Source organism: Lacerta agilis, chromosome 9, assembly GCF_009819535.1.
Source record: "Lacerta agilis isolate rLacAgi1 chromosome 9, rLacAgi1.pri, whole genome shotgun sequence".
Classification (NCBI taxonomy): Eukaryota; Metazoa; Chordata; class Lepidosauria; order Squamata; family Lacertidae; genus Lacerta; species Lacerta agilis.
Window position 1 is genome coordinate 62,281,712 of NC_046320.1, and position 24,011 is coordinate 62,305,722.

Consider the following 24,011-nt stretch of genomic DNA (forward strand, 5'->3'; position numbering starts at 1 on the left):
GATACCCAAAGAAGGTTTTGTGATGTTTTAAAAACTTTCTGCTCTTCATCAATAGATGTCACTGTTTTCCTGCATTTTCAGCTAGCAACTGTTAGGGAAACTCCTGCAAGCTGGTTCTTTCTTGGGTGCTGTCACCACAGATGCTGCGATGTTATATTAGCTTTGATTTAGAAAAGGCAGAAAGGAACACATGGAAGAGAAGTGGGGAAAATATTTTTTTTTTTCATGGAGCAGATACACAGTTTGCTAATCATCATCTTTTAAATCATGGACAGCGGCACGAAGAAGGCTGTTCTCACAAGCGATGCTCAAATTGCTTTTTTTACATTTCCGATATTTGTAGCTCTAATGCAATACCTGCACAAACTGGATTAAAAATAACTCTCTTCTGCTTTCAGCCCTGCATTAGCAGCGCTCACATAACTGACAAGTTCCAGGCCAAAGCAGCAAACCCAGGTACACTTGCTTGTCAGTCTCATCTAATGGGATTTAACTTCCCAAGTTACCATTTAATACTGGGGCAAGGGGTAGGATTGCGTCTTCTTTTTTTTGAAAGCACCCCTTGATTTCAAAAACAGGGCCCAGAACTGCATTTTTCATTCAGTTACAACCTCTTTGATTGGTTAGCATGGCCCTGGTGAAAACAGAAAAAAGATGAAGGTGCTACGTTGCTGCAGCAGTGAGGGCAAAGGTAGCCAAAGTGATACCGCCCCCATTTGTTGTTGTTGGACTACAACTCCCATCAGCTTTAGCCAACATGGCCAGTGGTCAGGAATGATGGGAGTTGTAGTCCAGCAACATCTGGAGGGCCACAGGTTCCTGGGGTAAGGCATTTTTTCGGGATGATTTTTAAGCCAGGAAACGGTAATGTTTTTTGCTTTACTGTATCTTGACTGTTTTTAATTGGAAATTTTGCACACACACACACACACACACACACACGCCTGCCTTGGGTCTTCAGGATGCAGTAGATATAAATCCAGCACATATTTTTTTTGTTTTAATTAACAAAAACTATGCTGCTAGATTGCAACAAAACTTCTAAGTACATTTAGCGCCCAAAACCATATTGGAAGAATCAACACGGCTGTAGGATGATCCTGGATATCGGATTTCTTTAGATTTTTTTATTTGCATCAGTAAGTTAAAAGCAAATAACTTATCGCAAGCGTGTTCCTTACTCCACCGCTGCCAACCCCTGGTTCATTATTTCCTCCTGCTGCCATTTTGCGCCCTTTCACATGGCTGAGTCAGTCTCCATATTGGCACAGTGCTGATTTTGCTTAACTATGAGTCAAACGTGTCAAGGTGATGATGGAGTGATGGATGGATGCGGACAGATTTTTGCAGAAGGGCTGCTTTGTACCTCCCCCCCCTCCCCCACACGCCTGATTGCCAATTTCACATGTGCTTCACATATGGTTTGTGGGAATACACACAGAATATATACCGGTATTATCCAGCCCCATGATAGGAAGTTATGGGTCTGCTTCTGCTTGTGGAGGGGCAAGCTTCTGCTGGTCCAACTTTGCACTGAGAAAATAACACTTCAGGATAGGTCAGGATGAGGCAGTGCAATTATTTCCGAACCACAATATTTAAACATTATTGATGCATGGCACTGGAGTTGCAGTTGCAATGGAAGACTTTAGGAGTGTGTGATCAGGAAGCATTAGGAAACACTGTAACAGGTACATTCAACAGGTAAATTACCTATTGCTCTATTCTGCTTTCCAGACCATTATTGTCTCCCAAAGCAGCTTGCATTAAATAAGGGGGGGGGGGAGAGAGAGGACATGTGAGGGAAGAGGAGCAGACAGGGAATTGATGGACTGGTTCCCAGTCTACTCACTAGCGACACTATAGAGAGCACAAGCCTTCCCTAAAAGCTCCTTGCACTTCTGTAGGGAAGCAGAAAAACCCTCACACTTTGCCTCCATTTAGGCAGGCAGCAGGGCCCGGTGGCAAGGCTTCTCCTGAAGCATGTACGTCCTCATGGAAAGTGCATGATGCAATGATGCCCCGCTACAAAAAAATGTAAGAAGTTCCAAGCACACAGAAAAAGAGCAACACGGCTGAAGCCTTCACCCTGATACATTAGTTTTCTGCTTGCAGGGAAGGGGCTTAGTTGCTTGCTACATGTTGCTGTCCAAAGAAACCTTTGCCACTGAATTCTGCAGATCATCATGTATAGACTGACACTCTCCCAAGAGCTATTGTTCCAGGCACTGAATAACCTCACACCTGCATAGTTAAGATCACTGGAGAGTTCTTTATATGTGGTATGTTGTGGTGGGTAGGGAACCTGCGGCCCACAAAACCTGAGTCTGGGTTTGGACGACACACTGAGCCAAACCATGGCTTACTTAGCACAGCAGCAAAATGACCAAAGCTGATGGAATCTCCTTGCCTGCATGGTTTTGCTCATCTGTGGTAAGCCATTGTTTGGCTTAGCGCTTCATGAAAACTGGGCCGATATCTGCTTTAACTTGCAAATAACATTTTTGTCATTTGCGTTCTGCAAACCTGCTATCTGGGCAGCATCTGGAGCAAGCAAAAATGCCCCAAAGTGTGCATCTAGCTGAAGATGTTTGCATAATCCTGATTCCTTTTTGCCAAGGCACTAAGGTTAATTAATATTTTGCTGGATATTATTTTGCAAGGTAAGGCTTCCCAACAAAGGCATAATATAAATACATTTCAATATTGTTGTTGTTGTTTTTTAATTAATATTCGGACTGCAATGAAGCACAGGGCTGGTGCAGCCATTAGGCAGTGTGAGGCTCTTGCCTCAGGTGGCAGAAGCCCCTGAGACGGTGACCGCATTGGCACCCCTGACTGACCTGCTGCCTCCGCCACTGGCAGAGAAGTGGTGCTGATACGGGACGAGATTGCACCGATTCCCAGCAAGATCTTGCAGAAATCACATTAGATCTTGCACTGGAAATCGGCACACTCTCACCCCAAACCAGCACCAATTCTGGTGTCACTTCTCTGTCAGTGGCGGAGGTGATGAAGTGGGCAATGCAGGGAAGAACAGAACTTCCTATTTCACCTCAAGCAGAGAAACAGGACATGCCACCCCTGATGAAGAAACTTCCAATTTCAGACCAGGGGCCCGTTCCCCTTCCCTTTTTCTCTGAGGTCTCGCCCTACCATGAGGCAAAGCAAGACGACTGCCTCAGGTGCAGATGCTGAAGGGGGCAGTAGCAGCTGTAGTCCCTAGAAGTGATTATTACTCTTTATTCAGTTTGTATACTGCACTATGCCCGTAAATCTCAGGGCAGATCTCTGAGGGTTCAAACCACACCTCTCCGTTGCCACACAGCCTTGTCTTGGGCCTCCTAAACTCACCTGCTGCCTGTCCTCAGGAGTGATGAAGGGCACCACCCTATCACCAAGTTAGATTCAGGCAGACTTCTCATCCATTTCGTTTCTATGTGCATTGTCCTTTGCCTCAGGCAGCAAAATGTCTTTGGCCGGCCATGCCTTCCCCTAAGACAGCTGTGTCAGTTGCCAGCCACTACTGTTTGCAGAAGCTGTCACGGGCTCAGGGAAAACGTCGTTTGCAAAGAGGGCTCACAGATGCAAAAGTAATAAATGTCTGTGCTGTTTTAAAATGTGCATCACAGCTTATTTGCTGCTTAAATGGAAGGAAGAAGCCTAGTACAGATGCTATCATGGTAGTGATACATCTCCACCTACTTGCCACAATAAATTAACCTGATTTACTTAGTGCCATCTGTTTGCGCTCAGTGTTCTGCAGAAGACACGAGGTAGGTCCCTGCCTGAGGAGCTAGCAACACAAGGGAAACAGAGGAAGGTGGGGAAACTGAAGGTGAGAAATACAGGGATAGAAATACAGGGATGTGCTTCAGAAATGTGATATTGCTAGATTACAGCAGGGCTGTTATGCACCTCTATGGTGCAACTGCCTTTGGAATAGTGCGTGCAGTTCTGGTCACCTCGCCTAAAAAAAAAAGGGCACGGTGAAAATGGGTTGAGAAATGTCTCTCGCCCTTCGTCATAAAACCAGAACTTACGGATGTTGGAAGTCTCAGGGCAGACAAAAGAAAGAACTTATCCACACCGTGCATAGTTAAAAGTATGGAATTCACCCAGTGAATGCTCCAGCAGCCCGGGGGTGGGGTGCGAAGGGACCCCGCTGCTCCCCGCCCGGCTGGGTGCAAGAATGCTGCCTTGGCAGCACCCTTGCAAGGGGGTCACCCATCCAAGGAGAGGGGCAGCAACGCCGCCACCAACTCTCCCTTCTCTGCCCCACAGTTCAGCCTTGACCCGGGAGTGGAATGGCTGGCTACAGCCCGGCTGCTTGTCAGGGACAATGGCTGGGTGGGCAGGAGCATGCTGGGCAAGAGTGGAGTGCAGGGGGTGCTGGTCTTCACCCTCCATATTCACCCAGCTGTGCAACGGGGATCTCTGCGTGGGGGGGGGTTACACCTGGTTCGCGTGCCCCTCCCCATTGTGGGCTTGGGGGAATGCCCCCTGGCACCCTCCCCCCCAAATTACACCAGTGAATTGACCTCCCCCCAAAGAAAGCGGAGATGGCCATCAACTTGGACAGCTTTAAAAGAGGATTAGACGAATTCATGCAGGAATAAGGCTATCAATTCCTGCCAACCTAGCAGTTCGAAAGCACGTCAAAGTGCAAGTAGATAAATAGGTACTGCTCCGGCGGGAAGGTAAACGGCGTTTCTGTGCGCCGCTCTGATTCGCCAGAAGTGGCTTAGTCATGCTGGCCACATGACCCGGAAGCTGTACGCCGGCTCCCTCAGCCAATAAAGCGAGATGAGCGCCGCAACCCCAGGTCATCCGCAACTGGACCTAACGGTCAGGGGTCCCTTTACCTTTACCTTAAGGCTATCAATGGCCGCTGTCTATGATGCCCACACTCTGCCCTGACTGTTGGAGGCAAGTACTGCTTCTGAATACCAGTTGCTGGAAACTTTAGGAGGGGAGAGTGCTCCTGTGCTCAGGTTCTGCTGCTATCACTACCACATGTTTCTGGGGGCTAGAACAAGTCCACTAGCGTGTGGCATGTTTACCTTTACGGAGGATATACTGACATTTTTATGGATTGCCAAATCTATCCCACGGGTGAAAAGGGATGCAATAATGAGGGCTGTTTAGTTATATAGTCATCATTAGCCCTACTTTAAATTAGATATTAAAGCAGCATGCTGGCCCCATATACTTAAGAATGCACCAGCGCTTCCATTATTAAACCCTCTTTTTGTGGCTTCATAACTCAGACCCCAGTAGTGCGCTCTGAGGTGGAACTGAGAAGAGGAAAATGCAAGCCTGCAAATGCTTTTTTCTTTCAACCCTTACTTAGTAACTCCTTCCAATTCTGCTCTCAGTTTGTTCTGTTTTTGCTTCCCCGGTAAACCTCCATTATAAAAATAAAAAAGTACTTTATGTATATTCAGTAAATTTGCTTACGAAATGGGGTGACACAATTTTTATTTATGCGAAAAGTATTGCATAGGAACCTGGAATGTAAGAACCATGAACCTTGGTAAGCTGGATGTGGTAAAAAATGAGATGGCAAGAATAAACATTGACATCCTAGGCATCAGTGAACTAAAATGGACAGGAATGGGCGAATTCAGTTCGGATGACTATCATATCTACTACTGTGGGCAGGAATCCCGTAAAAGAAATGGAGTGGCCCTCATAGTCAACAAAAGAGTGGCGAAAGCTGTACTGGGATGCAACTTCAAAAATGATAGAATGATCTCGATACGAATCCAAGGCAGTCCTTTTAACATCACAGTAATCCAAGTTTATGCACCAACTACCAGTGCTGAAGAAACCGAAATTGATCAATTCTATGAAGACTTACAACACCTTATAGAAATGACACCAATGAAGGATGTTCTTCTCATTATAGGGGATTGGAATGCTAAAGTAGGAAGTCAAGAGATAAAAGGAACAACTGGCAAGTTTGGCCTTGGAGATCAAAATGAAGCAGGGCAAAGGCTAATAGAGTTCTGTCAAGAGAACAAGCTGGTCATCACAAACACTCTTTTCCAACAACACAAGAGACGACTCTACACATGGACATCACCAGATGGGCAACATCGAAATCAGATTGATTATATTCTCTGCAGCCAAAGATGGAGAAGCTCTATACACTCAGCAAAAACAAGACCTGGAGCTGACTGTGGCTCAGATCATCAGCTTCTTATAGCAAAATTCCAGCTTAAACTGAAGAAAGTAGGAAAAACCACTGGGCCAGTAAGATTCAATCTAAATCAAATTCCTTATGAATACACAGTTGAAGTGAAGAACAGGTTCAAGGATTTAGATTTGGTGGATAGAGTACCTGAAGAACTGTGGATGGAGGCTCGTAACATTATACAGGAGACAGCAACGAAAACCATCCCAATGAAAAAGAAATGCAAGAAAGCAAAGTGGCTGACCAATGAGGCCTTACAAATAGCGGGGGAGAGAAGACAAGCAAAATGCGAAGGAGATTGTGAAAGATACAGGAAATTGAATGCAGATTTCCAAAGAATAGCAAGGAGAGACAAGAGGGCCTTTCTAAACGAGCAATGCAAAGAAATAGAGGAAAATAACAGAATGGGAAAAACCAGAGATTTATTCAAGAAAATTGGAGATATGAAAGGAACATTTCGTACAAAGATTACCACAATTAAGGACAAAAGTGGAAAGGACCTAACAGAAGCAGAAGACATCAAGAAGAGGTGGCAAGAATACACAGAGGAATTATACCAGAAAGATATGGAGGTCTCATACACCCCAGGAAATGTGGTTGCTGACCTTGAGCCAGACATCCTGGAGAGTGAAGTCAAATGGGCCTTAGAAAGCCTTGCTAACAACAAGGCCAGTGGAAGTGATGATATTCCAGCTGAACTATTTAAAATTTTAAAAGAGGATGCTGTTAAGGTGCTGCACTCAATATGCCAGCAAGTTTGGAAAACTCAGCAGTGGCCAGAGGATTGGAGAAGATCAGTCTACATCCCAATCCCAAAGAAGGGCAGTGCCAAAGAATGCTCCAACTACCGCACAATTGCACTCATTTCACACGCTAGCAAGGTTATGCTTAAAATTCTACAAGGCAGGCTTAAGCAGTATGTGGACCGAGAACTCCCAGAAGTGCAAGCTGGATTTCGAAGGGGCAGAGGAACCAGAGACCAAATTGCAAACATGCGCTGGATTATGGAGAAAGCCAGAGAGTTCCAGAAAAACATCTACTTCTGCTTCATTGATTATGCAAAAGCATTTGACTGTGTCGACCACAGCAAACTATGGCAAGTTCTTAAAGAAATGGGAGTGCCGGATCACCTCATTTGCCTCCTGAGAAATCTCTATGTGGGACAAGAAGCTACAGTTAGAACTGGATATGGAACAACTGATTGGTTCAAAATTGGGAAAGGAGTACGACAAGGCTGTATATTGTCTCCCTGCTTATTTAACTTATATGCAGAATACATCATGCGAAAGGCTGGACTGGATGAATCCCCAACCGGAATTAAGATTGCCGGAAAAAATATCAACAACCTCAGATATGCTGATGATACTACCTTGATGGCAGAAAGTGAGGAAGAATTGAAGAACCTTTTAATGAGGGTGAAAGAAGAGAGCGCAAAATATGGTCTGAAGCTCAACATCAAAAAAACTAAGATCATGGCCACTGGTCCCATCACCTCCTGGCAAATAGAAGGGGAAGAAATGGAGGCAGTGAGAGATTTCACTTTCTTGGGTTCCATGATCACTGCAGATGGTGACAGCAGTCACGAAATCAGAAGACGCCTGCTTCTTGGGAGAAAAGCAATGACAAACCTAGACAGCATCTTAAAAAGCAAAGACATCACCTTGCCGACAAAGGTCCGTATAGTTAAAGCTATGGTTTTCCCAGTAGTAATGTACGGAAGTGAGAGCTGGACCATAAAGAAGGCTGATCGCCGTAGAATTGATGCTTTTGAATTATGGTGCTGGAGGAGACTCTTGAGAGTCCCGTGGACTGCAAGAAGATCAACCCTATCCATTCTCAAAGAAATCAGCCCTGAGTACTCACTAGAAGGACAGATCCTGAAGTTGAGGCTCCAGTACTTTGGCCACCTCATGAGAAGAGAAGAATCCCTAGAAAAGACCCTGATGTTGGGAAAGATGGAGGGCACAAGGAGAAGGGGACGACAGAGGATGAGATGGTTGGACAGTGTTCTTGAAGCTACTAACATGAGTTTGGCCAAACTGCGAGAGGCAGTGAAGGATAGGCGTGCCTGGCGTACTCTGGTCCATGGGGTCACGAAGAGTCGGACACGACTGAACGACTGAACAACAAAAGGCTGCCCAAACTTCATTGAAACAAGCGCAGCTGAAAGAGCGGTGAAGGAAATTTTGTTTTCATTGCCCTCTTCCCCCTGCTAAAGAAAGAAAGAAAGAAAGAAAGAAAGAAAGAAAGAAAGAAAGAAAGAAAGATTCGTTTTTCTCTTCCCAACCCAACAGTGTTTTGTGCTTCTTAGTAAGGTTCACTATGCTTCATTTCCTGTGTTATTTTTGACTGGTGTTTCAAACTGAACTAAGAAAAAGAACAGCTTGAAAAAAAGAAGTAGGAAACCATATGGTTGTAATTGGCTCAAGGGCAGGTGTAATACCTGAAATGACTTTTCAGAGATCTAGGGTTTTGGGGTTGTTGTTTTTTTGAGTGTTGATGAAGTTAAATTAACTGTGTTCATTAAAGAGAACAGTTTGGTCTCTGTTATGCCTTCTTTAAGTCTGCAGTCCTAAACACACCTATTAGGGAATAAGCCCATACATTGGGATCTGCTTCTGAGTAGACATGCACCCAGGACTGCCTAAGAACCCATCTCCAAGAAAATGAAGGGATAAATTCAACGTAGTGCTATTACGATCGTTCCACCAGTGCAAGCATTCCAGTTTGGCAGGTGGAACAGCCCCCCCTCTACTCCCCCATGTGCTATTCTAGGGGTTCTCTTGCCTGCTCCCCCCCCCACAAAAAATGCCAATTTGGGAGTGGCCTGTAGGCACAAAGGGGAGGAGAGAGAGGGAAACCCCCACTGTGCTAATGGAAAATCCTTGTGCAGGTTTCTGCCACTGGGACTCATTAGCAGGATCCGACCCATAAGGTGCAATCTTAGCCAAAGCGAACCACTTTTAATCCACATTGATTTCAATGGAACACAGTTAAGCAGGTGCTTTTTTTCTCACGGAAAGCAAATGTTTAACTTTGCTTGGATTGCGCCTGTAAATTTACAATGATGTAAAGTGGCATATTAGGGATGCGGGTGGCGCTGTGGTCTAAAAAACCACAGAGCCTAGGGCTTGCCGATCGGAAGGTCGGTGATTCGAATCCCCGCGACGGGGTGAGCTCCTGTTGTTTGGTCTCAGCTCCTGCCCACCTAGAGGTTCGAAAGCACGTCAAAGTGCAAGTAGACAAATAGGTACCGCTCCGGTGGGAAGGTAAACGGCGTTTCTGTGCGCTGCTCTGGTTCGCCAGAAGCGGCTTAGTCATGCTGGCCACATGACCCGGAAGCTGTCTGCAGACAAACCCTGGCTACCTCAGCCTATAGAGCGAGATGAGTGCCGCAACCCCAGAGTCGTCCCCAACTGGACCTAACCGTCAGGGGTACCTTTACCTTTTTAAAGTGGCATATGGATCATATTCAGATTCGTACATTTGTTTATGTATTCACTGTATATTCTGCCGTTGTTCCCAAAGGAGAAATAAAGTGAGCATGGATCAAGTCACTATCTCTCAGGGTAGCCTATCTCACAGGGTTGCTGGGAGGATAAAATGGAGGGGGGGAAACTATGTACACCACCTTGGGCTTCTTTGGAGGAAAGGTGCAACATAAATTTACTTGACGAATAAAGCAAATGAAATCATTTGGGTAAGTCAGTAATTATAAGGCATGTAATTAATGTAACCACAGCAAACATTCTCAGAATGTGCTATTTCATATAAAAAGGGTGGACCTTTACACTTTGCTGAGAATTTTGCTCCTCCTGAAAAAAAAAATCTTCTCTTCCTCTTGCTTATCCCACTCTGGCCAAGACAACCCCAAGACATTTTGCTGCCTGATGACTAACACCATCACCACAGAGTCAAGATACACAGTACTCAGGGCTGGGTCAAGTTATTTTGGCACTTGAGGCTGAAACCCACACAAGCACCTCTTCCTAGCAGTAAAACAAAACAAAACAAAATTTGCTGCAAAATTCAATTAAACAACTAACAAACAATTTACTGCCCTTTCATGATGTAGCTGCCTCTAAGGTGGCCCTGTGTCCTATTTTACAAGGTACAGTCCTCTATTTGAAGCACTGGCATTTTGCAAGTCTAGTGTGTCTGTGTATATATATAAACATACATATACATATACATATACATATACATATATATATATATATATACACACACACACACACACACACACACACACAACCATAGAAGTGAAGGGGGCCAGAAATGTGCTGTTTACAATGAATTCACATATCCCAGGAAAGGTCCTACCACCGATGCAGATATTTGCTTGTGGGATTCATTTGGGGAGAGAGATAGCACACCGGGAACAGTTTGGGTTGGCAGCTTATTTCAGTTTTGCACTCCGCTGAAGAATCTCAAGTGTAAAAAGTTCAGACAGCGACAAGGTGGGAGAGGCATTCGAGATAAAACTTCTATTTTTTACCCACACTGCAAAATTCAATTTGAAATAAATTGGTTTTGGTGGGGAAGCCTCAGATCACTGCACATTTAAGAACCGCCAGCTAGTAAGGACGATGGTTTCTCAAGAATTTAAAGCAGATTATGATGCCGGAGTGATCAAAACCGACAAAGGACATTGTAAACCTGAGGTGCCTTCAACATTTTTAGACCTGAGACTCACACCTTTAAGATAAAACTGCAACATGGGACAACCTCTTTTCTTTTTGTTTACCAAAGTCCACCTTCCTCCCATGCTTTTTGTTTACTATCTCCCTGCCCTTCCACTTTCTCTTGAAAACAATCAGGAAAGCGGGCGATGCTGCAATTATTACCCACTGTGATGCATCCAATGAACATTTCACATATAAAGCACTTTTCTACCGATAGGTCTATATTCAATTACTGTAATCCAACACGAGTCATGCACAGAAAAGACCCATGGAAATTAGAGGACATGACTTACTTCAAGGGCAGGCTTTGGTAATCTTTTGTAATATAGCTCCCTCAGCAAGGCCAAAACTTGGTGCCACCAAATGGCTCTTCTCAATCATGGATAATCTCGATTTTGCTCCCCATTGGCTCGGGAGAGAACTGCCTGCACCACCCTAAATCTGGCGCTGCTTACTTATGTCAGTGGGTCAAGTCTGAGCAGAATTTATTTGGATATAACCCAGCATCTCCAAGCCAGTTCGCATCCAAAGATTATATATCTACATACACACGGATAAGACAAAAGACTGAAACCAGTACGAAATATCCTCAGCAACAGGTTTTTAAAGTGCGGTAATTATATTCCACCAGGAGCCTTGGAGAAAAAAGCTTTCACCTGCACACCCGGCAGGGATATGCAGCTAATCCTGGCTCTTTGATAACACCTGTGTGATGCGTCTGTTGCCACACACCTGCTTGCAGCATTCACACACTTTGCATTTCTAGGTGTACATGGAATATGTGAGGAGGTCCCTTTAAGCTGTGCCTTCTCAGTGGAGAATTTATGCCCAGTGTCAGTTCAAGCGGGGGTGGGAGTGAGGGTGGGGGGAGGTGTTGTTCAGTGCCAAAGACAACTATAAAGAATAGCTCCCTTCTTGGCTTTTTCTGAACATTGTATTGAAACAACGTAATTACTACAACGTATATTTTCATTTATTATTGGATCTTCCCAAAGTTCTTTCAAGATGGTATGCCTCTCCGCCCTACTATGACTGACTTCTGCTGATATTCAGACAGACACACAATTCATCACCTAGAGTGGCGGCTGACTTAAGCAGCATTAAAAGGGGATTGGACTAATTTTTTTAGGGCTCAGCTACCAGCGGCTACTAGCTAGGATGGCTCTATAATAGTTCCAGCATCAGAGGCAGTATCCCTCTGAATGCCAGCTCCTGGGAATCACAAGGGGAAAGTGCTGTTGTACTAAGATGGCTGGCCATAGAGGCATCTGATTGACCACTGTGAGAACTGGACTAGAGGCGTCTTCGGCCTGATCCAGCAGATACCCTTCTTATCTTATTCCTCATAACGGATAAACCAGCTGTTGAAACTGGTAAGAACAGATCCCGATGAAACCTTTTAGTGGTGGAGGTGAACAAAAACCCATTAATTCCCTGAGAAATTAATTCCCTGATGAGTCAACATTGCCACCAAAGACCAGTGGAAATGGGGGCCACCTACACGCCGTGGGAGGCAATGCCAAAATCCTCGATTGGCTTCAACGGCTCAGCGTGGCCAAATCATTTGTGTGCATTTTTGCTTACGAACCGAAAGGTGAAGTTGGAGACAGGCACGATTATTTCTGTGCAAATTCCAGCTTCGCATCCAGTGTGTGTTGCGGATAAATTTCAATATGAAATACCTACAAATGGAAACAAAATATCCAATTTCCACCCCATTTTCAGCCAAGTATGGAACCTAGTGGGGGGAAATGAGATCCACTCCCCACCTTTATAGGAGCTAAGGTTTCACAGAAAATGTAGTTCTCTGCCATTAATAACCTTACAAATGAGCTGTCACATCCTAAGGGACAGGAAAGATAACACCTAACTGGTTAAATATTTTGCATAAATACTTATAAAAGTGTCAAAAAAAAACTTATAGCCACTTCAAATTTATTTCTTTGGCACTTGAACTGCAAAAGGATCAGAGGGGGGGGGAGGAAAAGGGTGAGCGAACTGTGTATTTATAGGACTTTTGCCACCCACAGTCAAGAAACAGAGTAAATACAAGCTAAAAGACCGCAAAGATGGGCTCCTTTCCAAAGACATTTTAGGTTTAGAACAATAAATACCTTTTAATCAGGTATCCTGAAAGGAGCCAAGATAACTTCCCCTGAGTTGTACCTGCGCCCTTTTTGATGGGTGGCACCGAAAACGAGAAGACAAGAGCTCTGGACCATTTTGTTCCAAGAGGACTTTTTAAAATATGGAATTCTCTTCAGAGCCTTGGTTTGTTAACTGGCATTAAAGCGGAGTTTCCCAGGTTGGGTGCAAAGAGGAATTCTAAATCAATCATGCAAGCCATGATCTTTGTGCTGAAGCCAGAAGGGGATGGGAAGAGTGGAGAAGCAAGGGAGGGGCATTTATCCAAGGTCTCACGAGACCATTGCCCATAGAGCCATGGGTGATCATTTGAACACGGCCTACCTATGGCAATGGGAGCTTGCGATGTGAAACTATTGGCTCAATATTAATGGTACCATCCAAATATATAAAAGCTGGTTCCCAATGCTGTCACACTATGGTGTGACCAAGAACCAGGATGAAGCTATGCAGGTGAAGACAATGTACTATGCAGAGTCTGTGAGACCACCAGAGGAAGGAAGCAGGTTTAGCCTCTCCTCTGGCGGCACCTGCAAGGCTGTCCCTTCCTGCCTACAAGAAAATAGCTGCCATTCACTTCTGTGGGGAAATGTTCTGCGCTTTGAGCCACTGCTGGGGTAAGGGCAAATGGTGACCTTCACCCTGATACCGGCTGGGCTAGATTCTATTCAGGATTGTACTGTATGCAAATCCAGGAGTCTCTCTTACACACCCACACACCATTTTAACAAGCAATTTACAAGTACTGTAAAACACACACACAGTGTTCTTTTGGGGTTCTTGCATACCAATAAGACTGCAGCCATGATGTTTTCAAACCTGCTTTACACATTAATCCAAAATGTCTGCACAAAATGTCTGCAACAACACTGCAATGCCACATTTGGGTGGCACTGCACAGACTTTGCAGCACCATAGTCCTAAGCATTTGTTTCCCAGTGCAACAACCCTTAGGATTTGTGATACACCAAGCACTTTCCATTCTTGGTAACATGGTTGTAGTAGTAGAGTCCTTTAAGTTCCTGGGCTCTATAATTTCTTATAACTTAAATTGGTCAAGCAACATCAATAGCATTATTAAAAAGGTCCACCAGAGGCTGTATTTCCTGCGTCAACTAAGGAAATTTAAATTGTCCCAGGAAGTGTTGATCCAATTCTACAGAGGCATCATTGAAACTGTTCTCTGTAATTCTATAACAGCTTGGTACGGTACAGCCTCCAAGAAAGACAAGAAAAGGCTCCAACGAGCTGTAAGAATTGCAGAAAGGGTAATTGGTGTTAGCTTGCCTTCAATAGAGACAATTTATGCTACCCGAGTTAGGAAGAGAGCAGAGAGAATTGTAGCAGATCCTTTACATCCCGGTCATCATCTGCTTGATTTACTTCCATCTGGACGTCGCTACAGGACTTCATATACAAAATCGGCCAGGCACAAGAATAGTTTTTTTCCCTTGTGCCATTAAATTGTTAAATTCATAGTTGTATAGCTGAAGGGGGGGGGTAAATTATGGGCGGGGTTTCCTTGCTTCTTTGTATTGTGAGAGGAACAGTGTCTGTATGTTTACCTTGCAATGTAGCTGAAACAAATTCCAAGTATGTTGGAAAATGTACTTGGCCAATAATAAATTATTCCTATTCCTATTCCTATATATTTAATTATCTCACCCAATTTAGGTGCTCATAATGGCAGCTGAGTACTGATGCTTAACTTGGCTTAAACCCACCCGGAATTCTCCAGGGAAAGTGCACTTAGATTCCAATGAAATTAATGGGGCTTAAGTTTTTGAGTACGTGCCAAAATCCCATTTACTTCAATGGGACTCACTCAAATGTGACCTGCTTTCTTTGATTTGCATACAAGAGCTTCATTGGCACACCAGGGGTGCAATGCTATGAGAACGTCTTGCTGAGCTTTGCAGGACTTGCTTCTGAATGGACATGCATAGGATTGGGCTGCAGTGCCATGCACAAGTTAAGTGATATGTGGAACTCAGCTCAAAATAAGATTGCTAGGTGCCCATATGCAGGTGAAATGCAAAGACAGTCTGTTAGAATTATTAAGTTACATTCAGGCCGCTTACGCCTTCCTTGAAACATCACATCCATTCACACACCGATCATAGGAACACAAGAACAGCCCTGCTGGATCAAGCCAGTGGCCCATTGAGCCCAGAATCTTGTTCTCACAGTGGCCAACCAGATGCCTGTGGGGAAAGCTGAAAGCAAGACCTGAGCCACTCTCCCCTCCTGCAGTTCCCAAGCAAAGGCCATTCAGAAGAACTGCTGTCTCCAATCACAGAGGAAAAGTGCTGAACTGCTTATATCATATGAGTAAGGGCAAAATAAACAACTCTAGTGCCAACAAAGTTTCCCTTGAAATGCAAATAGCTGCTTGCGAGAGTTCTTATTTTATTGGGAGCATGGCAGGGGGAGGGAGAGAGAGAGAGAGAACCAAACTTCTCCTCCCTAAACTTCCCCTCCCCCTCCTTATTCCGCCCCCTCCCATTTTCAAAGCTCCTTCTGTTTACACAACCCCAAAACACATGTTAATCACATTCACATCGTTAGTGACACCTCTAGTTTGGATGATAAATAGACCCATTCTAGCAATACGTTGCAGAGATGGCAAGTAGAATTTGGTGACTGGCAATAACACTGGAAGGCTTTAGAATCCCTGCTCACCTATGTCTAGGTTAGTTATTTGTGGCATATCAAGAAGCACCAACTCTCTCCCACCTTATAAAAATGCTCCTGCCTGGTTGTCTGGTGGCAATTCTGACTTGCCAGTGGTAAACGGTCAGGTCACTACTTTCAAACTTGCTATATAAACTAATTTAAGTAAGTGCCCTTGGCTGCAATTTTAACACACACACACACACTGCATAGTAGTTCCATTAAAGTAACTGGGACTGCTCTGGAACAAAGGGCTGATGGCTTGTGGATTTAGGCTGCAATCGTAATGTATACTTGCATGTAATATTGCTTTGGAACCAATGGCTCGTGCACCCACACATTGCATCTGGGATTGAGATGCGATGCCAGTCTATGAATGTGACGACAACAGACACAGTCCAGCAAAAGTTACTCATGCCTATGGCCACCACCACCAGTTTGAAAGCAATGGGATAGGCATTAGTTGTGACTAACATAAAAGTGGGAACAGAAGCGTCCCACCAACATGGAAATTAAGTAGTAGTAGTATTGCTAAAACAGGGCTTCACAGCTCATAGCCCTCTGGATGTTGCTGGGATACAACTCCCCACTATCCAGACCATTTAACGTGCTAGGAGCTGTGCATGGTGGGCAGCTCCTACATCTGGAAAGTCCCAACATCTGGAGAGTCACACAGGATCCCCCACCCCGGCACTCAAGTACTCTTCAGTGCTTTGTTTTGTGAATTTCAGCCATCATGCTAGAGGCCAGAAGTGGGTATTAAGCTAAATAGAACTAAGTGGAACTAAGATTTAGTAGAAGAAACCCAGATGGCTCAAGAAAGCAAGCAGAAAATTCCTGGGAGTATATTTGACACCTCTGTATTGGAAATTCATACAAAGCAATGAGAAAGCTTAAATGTTGGGAACAGGCAGCATTTGGAAGATGTAAGGGTATAAGAGCACAAAAAAACTTCCTTTGTTGTGGAAAATGGCAAATACAAACATGCACACATGTGTAAATATTGCTATTCAGAAAGTACATTATATACTGTTCCAATGGCAGGGGTAAGGCTCTCCAGCAGTGACTAAACTGGTGAAAGCTAAGTGGTGACTTTTGACTGGAACAACATAAAGCCAATGTCAAGATAACAAAACAAAACTCATGTTGACCGATGAGACTCTACAGGTTTTTCAAGCCTGGGTCACGGACACGGGTCCACAGTCCACTGAATGACATGACAAAACTCCTATTGATTGAAATGGTTATGGGAATTACTCTAAGGCTGCAGTCCTAAACACACTTACTAGGGATTAAACATGCATAGGATGGGTTTGCTGCAACACAGCACCAAATCCAGCACTGCTTCTCCTAACGAGACTGATAGAAAGACACCCTACATTCCTAGGAAAGCCTGGGTAAATTTAGAGTGATTCAATCTGGTCTTGAATGTCTTTTCAGGATGATTTTTATTCCCTGCTGCAGCTTTCCAGTGCTGAAGCACTCCACTCAGTACTGGATCTCCTTGGAATTAAGTGGTTTGCTTTTAAGCATTAATTTCTAAATGTGGATGTGTGAGAACACACCAGAACTAGAAAATCACTAATTACTATCAAAACAAAATAAAATAAAAAATTCCTTCCAGTAGCACCTTAGAGACCAACTAAGTTTGTTCTTGGTATGAGCTTTCGTGTGCATGCACACTTCTGCTCATACCAAGAACAAACTTGGTCTCTAAGGTGCTACTGGAAAGAATTTTTAAAAATTTTATTTTTTTTTGACTATGGCAGGCCAACACGGCTACCTACCTGTAACTAATTACTATGTAACAGCAGGCTAAAACCTCAATGCTAAACAGACCCTTAGGAATCCTGAGAGGTTCTTCAAACGGCACCGGCATGATTGTACTTAGAATCAAGCCATCCTACTTTGCAGAAACAATGACTAAGAAATTGTTTCTCTGTGTAAAATTTATGCCAGTCCTGAAATACAGAATGAGGAGGAGGAGGAGGAGGAGGAGGAGGAGGAGGAGGAGGGAACTTCCAGTAGCTTGCCTGCGAGAAACATGCGACGCAGCAGAAACTGCCAAAGCTTCAAGTATATCAAGCACACAGTTATTTCAAACAGCGCTAATATGTTTCACTGACTTACTTTAGGGTGTGCCGAAAATAACTTATTAACTGACATATTCTATAATACACTGCATCTGTTTCTTCAGCTAAGCATGCAGCAAATGCATGTATAACTAAGAGGAAGGCACAATAGTTAGAAAATATACTGGTATAAGAGTAGGGAGGATTCTGGGTCCTTTTCTTTCTGGTGACACTGTACTGTAATTAGATTGCAATAACCATTGACACCGTGTCTCTCACACTCACACTGAGTGCCCTGATCTTCAAAGAAGGCTTACAAGTTTAGAAAAAACGAAGACGAAGATAAGGCAACATACGACATTATAAAATTCTGAGCCATATGAAAAAAGAAAATGGAAAGAAATGGTTTTCATGCTCAAAAAAGCAGAGTGCATTAAAACGGACCAACAAGAGGCTAGGGAGAAATGTAAGGAAATATCTCATCACACAATGTGCACGATAGCATTTCATTAGCTTGCTGCAAGATATGGTGATGGGAACGTGGGTCAAGAGTTTTTTAAAAGTATAGACAAATGCAGGGGTGCTGGGTGATTAGTCAGAGTGGAGCATCCATGTTCAGAAGCAGTATACCCCTGGCTACCAGACACTAGAGCCAAACTGTAAGATACAGCCATCTTCATCGTATACTGCTTGTGACATTTCTGCTAGGCACCTGACTGGGGCTGTACGCTGCTTATCTACTTGGACTTGCACTCTGATCGTAAACAGATTAGGCGCACAACCTACTGAAATAAATGGCACTTGCTTCCACATTATGAAGTCATTAGGTCACCTGTTCACCCCATCAAGGTGCATAAATAATCTTAAATACCCCCCCACCTTAATTGTGGACTAACCGTTTCATTTATTGCAACCTGACACCACAGTCTTGCACCTCTTTACTTGGAAATATATTTCTCAGAAATCAATTAAAGTCAGTCCCAATAATCAGATGCCACGCACAGAAAGGTAGACGGGCCACCGAATCCCCACGTAAATCGATGTGATTTAGGCTGTCAAACATAAGCATCTTTTCCAAGGAGTAAGCCCCATTGAACTCCATGGAACTTGCTTCCAAGTAAACAAGTGCATGGTCAGACTGCAAACTGTACAGGTAAACACTTGGGTCAAAGATAGATTTCAGTGGGTCTTAAGTGTAGCTAATTTTCTCTGGCTTGTGTCCATTGGGTTTAGGATTGGGGTGTCATTTTAACCATCACCCATCCATGCCATTTTGTCAGTGGCGCTCAGGGTATATTTATATTGTGGATTTCAGGTATGTGCCCAGGAATAGACTTTCTGAGGTCTGAGCATGTAGCAACTTTTGGAAAATCTCTTTGCAGTGGTTTGAGACAAGTGCAGTCTGTGGTCTTGGTCCAGCTGTCAAATCATTCACCAAATCCCTACGGAGTTCACTGGAGCAGAAGCAAGACAGAGCCCCACTTCCTGATGTCTCAATGAACTTTTATCCTTCATTGGACGTTATCATGTATGATTTGGCTTTAACCTACAAAAGAGCTTTTTTAGAAAAAGGGAGCTCTGTGAGCAGCGGAGGACCTTCTGGTGAGTAATAATTTCTCCCAAACCGATTTTACAAGGAGAAATAGGTTGAATAAAGCATTCACTAATGGGGGAAGATCCACCTTTTAAAATTAAAGACCACGGCCATCATTTGCTTTTGGTAAGGAAAATATGTCGAAAGCAACTCGGAGGAGTCCTGAAGTTGTTTACTTGTTGTTTTTAATGTCACCCAGGAGGTCTCCAAGAAGACGCAGGATAGACAGCCTTGGTTAAATCTCAAAAGCGGGAGGGAGAGAGAAAGGAAACCTCAAGCTATCTGTGTAAACAAAAACTGTTTTGACACGGAACTCCTCCACCTTTCGCTCTCGGTCATTTTCTCGGCAGGAGCGCAGTTTTGACTCTCCAGAGCCCACACAGGGGCGGCTTATTGCAGATTCCTGCTTTTAATATATCCGATTTCTCGGGCAACAGGCGCAGGACACCCACCTGGCTTGAAAGAGCACCAGCTCACCGCAACCACACAGAGGAGAGAGATGGTAAACTTCCCCACTACTCGGAAGGGATTACCACTGTTGTTTTAAACATAAAACGGCCCTTAAAGAGGGGGACGCGCCCTTAGCGCGCTATTATATACACGTGTCCCCGAACCCACACGCCTGATTTGAACCCGCCGCTGGGTAACGCTAGGTAAAAAGAACTCCCCCGCGTAAGCCAAGCTCGACGCGTGTCATGTCAGGGCACCACGACGACGCCGGTGCCGAGGGTGCCTGTGGCACGCAAGCCGGCGACGGGCAAAGCTGCCCAGGTAAGTTCTCTTTCCTCACCTGGCGTCCGCCAAGTCGCCCTCTCGGGGGCATCGCCTGCCCACGGCGACCCGGAGCGCGCTACGCCCACCCAACGGCGCTTTGCGCGGGACGCCCCGGGCGAAGGGATTGGCGCGGGGACCTGTCATTCTGCGGGCGCGCGAGCGCAGCGCACGACGCTGTCCGGCGTGCCCAATCTCCCTCGCGCGCAAACACAAACAAAACGAGCACACACGCACACATTCCCCCCACCCGAGCAACCCTGGGCGGGTTCGGCGCCGCCGGGCAGGCCGAGCTGCGCGCGCGGCGGCGTCGTTCGGCTGCGGGCTGCCTGCTGGCGCGCGCGGGCGCCTCCGCTCACCTGCTGGCAGCGCTCGGAAGCTGCGCACCGTGTTTCCCTCGCGGAGGTGGAGTAGCTGCGGCGCGCCGGGCGCAGACTCCTCGGGCCGACCGCCGCTGTACCGGTCGTAGAGCCGGAGCATGTGTTCCGAGACCTTGTCCTCTGGGGAGACGACGAGCGGGGCAGGCTGGTCACCTGTCGCCAACGCCGCCGCCCGGCTTCTGCCCCCGCCGCTTCTTTTCCGTAACCCGCCCGAGCGCTCCAGCGCCGGCTCCCCGGGGGCCACGAGCAGGCTCCAGCTGAGGCAAAGGCAAAGCAGCAGCAGCGCGCGGGGAGCGCCCGCCATTGCGCTCGCCTTCCTGAGCCGAAGGGACTCTTTCCCACAAGACTGAGGGGAAGGCGGCGGTGTCGGCGTCGTCGCGCGAAGGGAGTCGCGCTTCGTACAAGCGGGGCCCCCCACCGAGTGAAAGGAGCGGGAGAAGCGGGGCAGCAGGTGGGTGCTTACAAAACACTAGGCGGAAAAGGAGGAGAAGGGGGACGGGTGGGCATTCGTGGGGAGGCTTCTCTCGCCTTGCGCGCGCGCGCGCTGTCTGAGGTGATTCTGGCGCGAGGGCCGAGGGCGGTCAGGCAGAGGCAAGTAGGCAAGTCCGTCCGTCGCGCGCGCCTCCGCAGCTCCCGCAGGTTCCTTCCCCGCTGCCTCGAGTGGGGCAGGCGAAGCCCTGGGCTGAGTTTTGTCTCCGGCGTGTGTGCAGAAGTCCCAGCGCTGGGTAATCAGCAGCCAATCGCGCCGCCTTCTCTCCTTTGAGCCAAGCCGGCTGCGCGCGAGAAAGTCGAGGGGTGGCGGAGGAGGAATTACACCACCCAAAAGAAACACACACACACGCACACGCCTGTGGCTGCCAAGTCGAGCGCTCCCCTGGATGGTGTCCCTTGCCGCAGGCGGCAGCAGCAGCAGCAGCAGGAGACAAGAATCGGAGGGGTGGGGAGGAAGAGGAGGAGCGGGGGAAGGGGCGGCTTCTCTCTTCCCGACCCACCTGAATCCTTTCTTACAGGGAGGGGCGGGGGAAGAACCCCGAGAAAATAAGGCTGGAAACGTCAAGCGGGATCCTCTTTATATAGCACGCATGCAGAGTATTCCGCTTGCGCGGCCACTTTCGCGAGCGATCCTTAGGATCACCCGCGCAGAGATGAAGGAGAACCTGCTCACTTAGCACACACCCGCCACCGCCCCCAGCTCAGGTTTGTGAAAGTTAAGATGCCTCCCCGTTTGAGGCGGGTGGGGATTGTTCCCGTCTTCTGCCCAGATTCCCCCCCTGCAGGCAACATTTGCACAAGAAAGGACCCTGAGATACGCCTTTGAGTTGGGATGTGTCGTCTTCTGGATCGCTGGTGAAGTAGAGAGGAATTGCAGGAGAGCAACTTTAGAATCAATAGCAGGGTTTTTGTTTTGTTTATCAGCACGGCGCTTTCATTTGACTTGCAGGGTTCGTTAGAAATTGGGCATTGAGAATAATCCCCTGGAATGATTGCTGCCATCAGCACAAATTGCATATTCCCTTAGGCGTGCATGGTTCCAGTGTTCCAGAATTATCAGGAGTACTCTTCACAACAGTCCTGCGAAGTAGGTTAGGATTTGTCGCAGCCTACTTCACAGGACTGTTGTGAAAAGTAGAACAGTACAAATTTTGAACACTAGAACCATGCAAGTTTAAGAGAATGTGCAATTTTTGCAGGTGGGACAGGGAACTAGGACTAATGGAATGTCTTGCTTGATGACATATTGTGAACATATAGTGATTTTTTTTATATTATTGTTGAGGGTTGGGTGGGATCAGGCTCTCTCCACTGCTGTGCTATTCCAAAACCAGCACTTCAAGTTTAAAATACAGAAAAGTGGAGTTGCTAAGCAGAACCCCCTTACAAAGTGTTGTGTCTCATCCCACTGCTGCATGTAACCTCGTGGATGGCTGCTGTGAGCATGTCTACACGGGCACTTCGTCAGGTGACTTTTGAAAACAAACATAACCTGTGTCACTCCCCTTGCTCAGTCATGCTTTAATTTCCTCTGCACCAGCAGGAGAAGCTAGAAAAAGGTGTACAGTATATGATTCACCCAAGACTGCAATCCACGAACCACTTTCTCAAGAACGGCGCTGAAATTTGCAGCTGTGTGCAAATGATTTCTGGAAATCCTCTAGCCTATTTGCAGATAAAAGAACTTGGGGAGAGTGTTTTGCAAGGTTTCTCCAAGGGAAGGAGAAATTCTTTAGTGGTCTTGGGGACGAGGCTTAGCAGTGACAGTAGCACAGCTTCTTTCTCTCCCAACCCATGAGGTTTTAATTTTGTTGGGTTTTTGCTGCTGCAAATGGCAGCAGAAGCAACGGTCACTGGTAGCCTAACCTAATTTTGCATCACCCTAGCTTGATTACAGAACACCTTGGATAGAAACCGCCTCCGATCATGAAACAGAAATAAAGATATTGAAGAATAGTCTGAGAAAATCCTTCAAAGTAGCTTACTTTTTTCCAGAGAGTAAAACAGGGGGAAAAATGTATCAGAAATGAATGCCTTCTGAGAAATTTCAGCGTGATTACAATGGAGACTGTGGTTTGTGGATTATGGTTTCAGGCTTATAAAGCAGCCTGTATTTCAGCTGGTTTTGATGGGCTTTTAAAGGTGAGGGCAATTAATTTCCTTTGAAATGAATGGAACTAATACTTAAATCCTATGAACACAAATTAATGCAATCAGTGGGATTTACTGTGCTTTTAACTGATGGGGGCGTTGCAGCCAGAGTGTCTTAACTTCAGGGTTGTAAGAATGGAGCGACTTGCATTTAGTGATGCAAACTTTCCGACCCCACCACCACCACCACCACCACCACTGCCCCCTTTCTATTTTGTGAATGCAATTATGTTTAAACACAGTTTGCATTATCGCAGTCTGGTTCTGGGTCTCCCTGAAACAGGATCATTCGCAGGCCTCATTCTACACCCCCCCCCCTCAGATTTGCCAGTTCCCTTCCACAGCCAGCCAGAAGAAAAACACGTCCCATTCTCACCGCCCCCATAACAGACCACTGGAATCAACTCATTGAACATGCAGAAATGTCCTCTTTTGGCTAATGCTCCAGCTAGCATTCCTCAATAGAAAAGGAGTCCCAGTCAGCTGGAACTCTTAATTCACACATCTGGAAGTGAACAAAACACAATCAATTAATGAAACCAGAGATTAAACGGAGAGTGGGGGGGGGGGGGAGAGAGAGGAAACTTTTCCTAGATTTTATTGAAGTGCCTGTTTGACCCCAAATGACTAAGCAAGGGAAAGAAATGTGAAAAGCTACATTGCAACTTTCTTCCCCCAAATGCCATTGGCCTCAGTGTTTTGAGTCTTGCTTGACTATTATCTGTGGGTGATTTTATATATTAAGTGTGCGCCTTTAAACATATTACATATTACATACACAAAGCATTGTTTATTAATAAATACATTGATCCATTAAGCTTCAAGGGATTCTTGGCCTCTGGCTTTTAG

General features: G+C 45.7%; 1 protein-coding gene across 1 annotated transcript in view; it reads right to left on the bottom strand.

Annotated features, from left to right (window-relative positions):
• BMP3 (bone morphogenetic protein 3) overlaps positions 1–21,032 on the bottom strand; it is a 33,891-nt gene extending 12,859 nt beyond the window's left edge. The window contains exon 1 of the mRNA XM_033160817.1: positions 20,499–21,032. Coding sequence (XP_033016708.1) covers positions 20,499–20,823 — 325 coding nt within the window. The 5' untranslated portion in view covers positions 20,824–21,032. The remainder of the gene's footprint in view (positions 1–20,498) is intronic.
• Between the last annotated feature and the right edge of the window lie 2,979 nt (positions 21,033–24,011).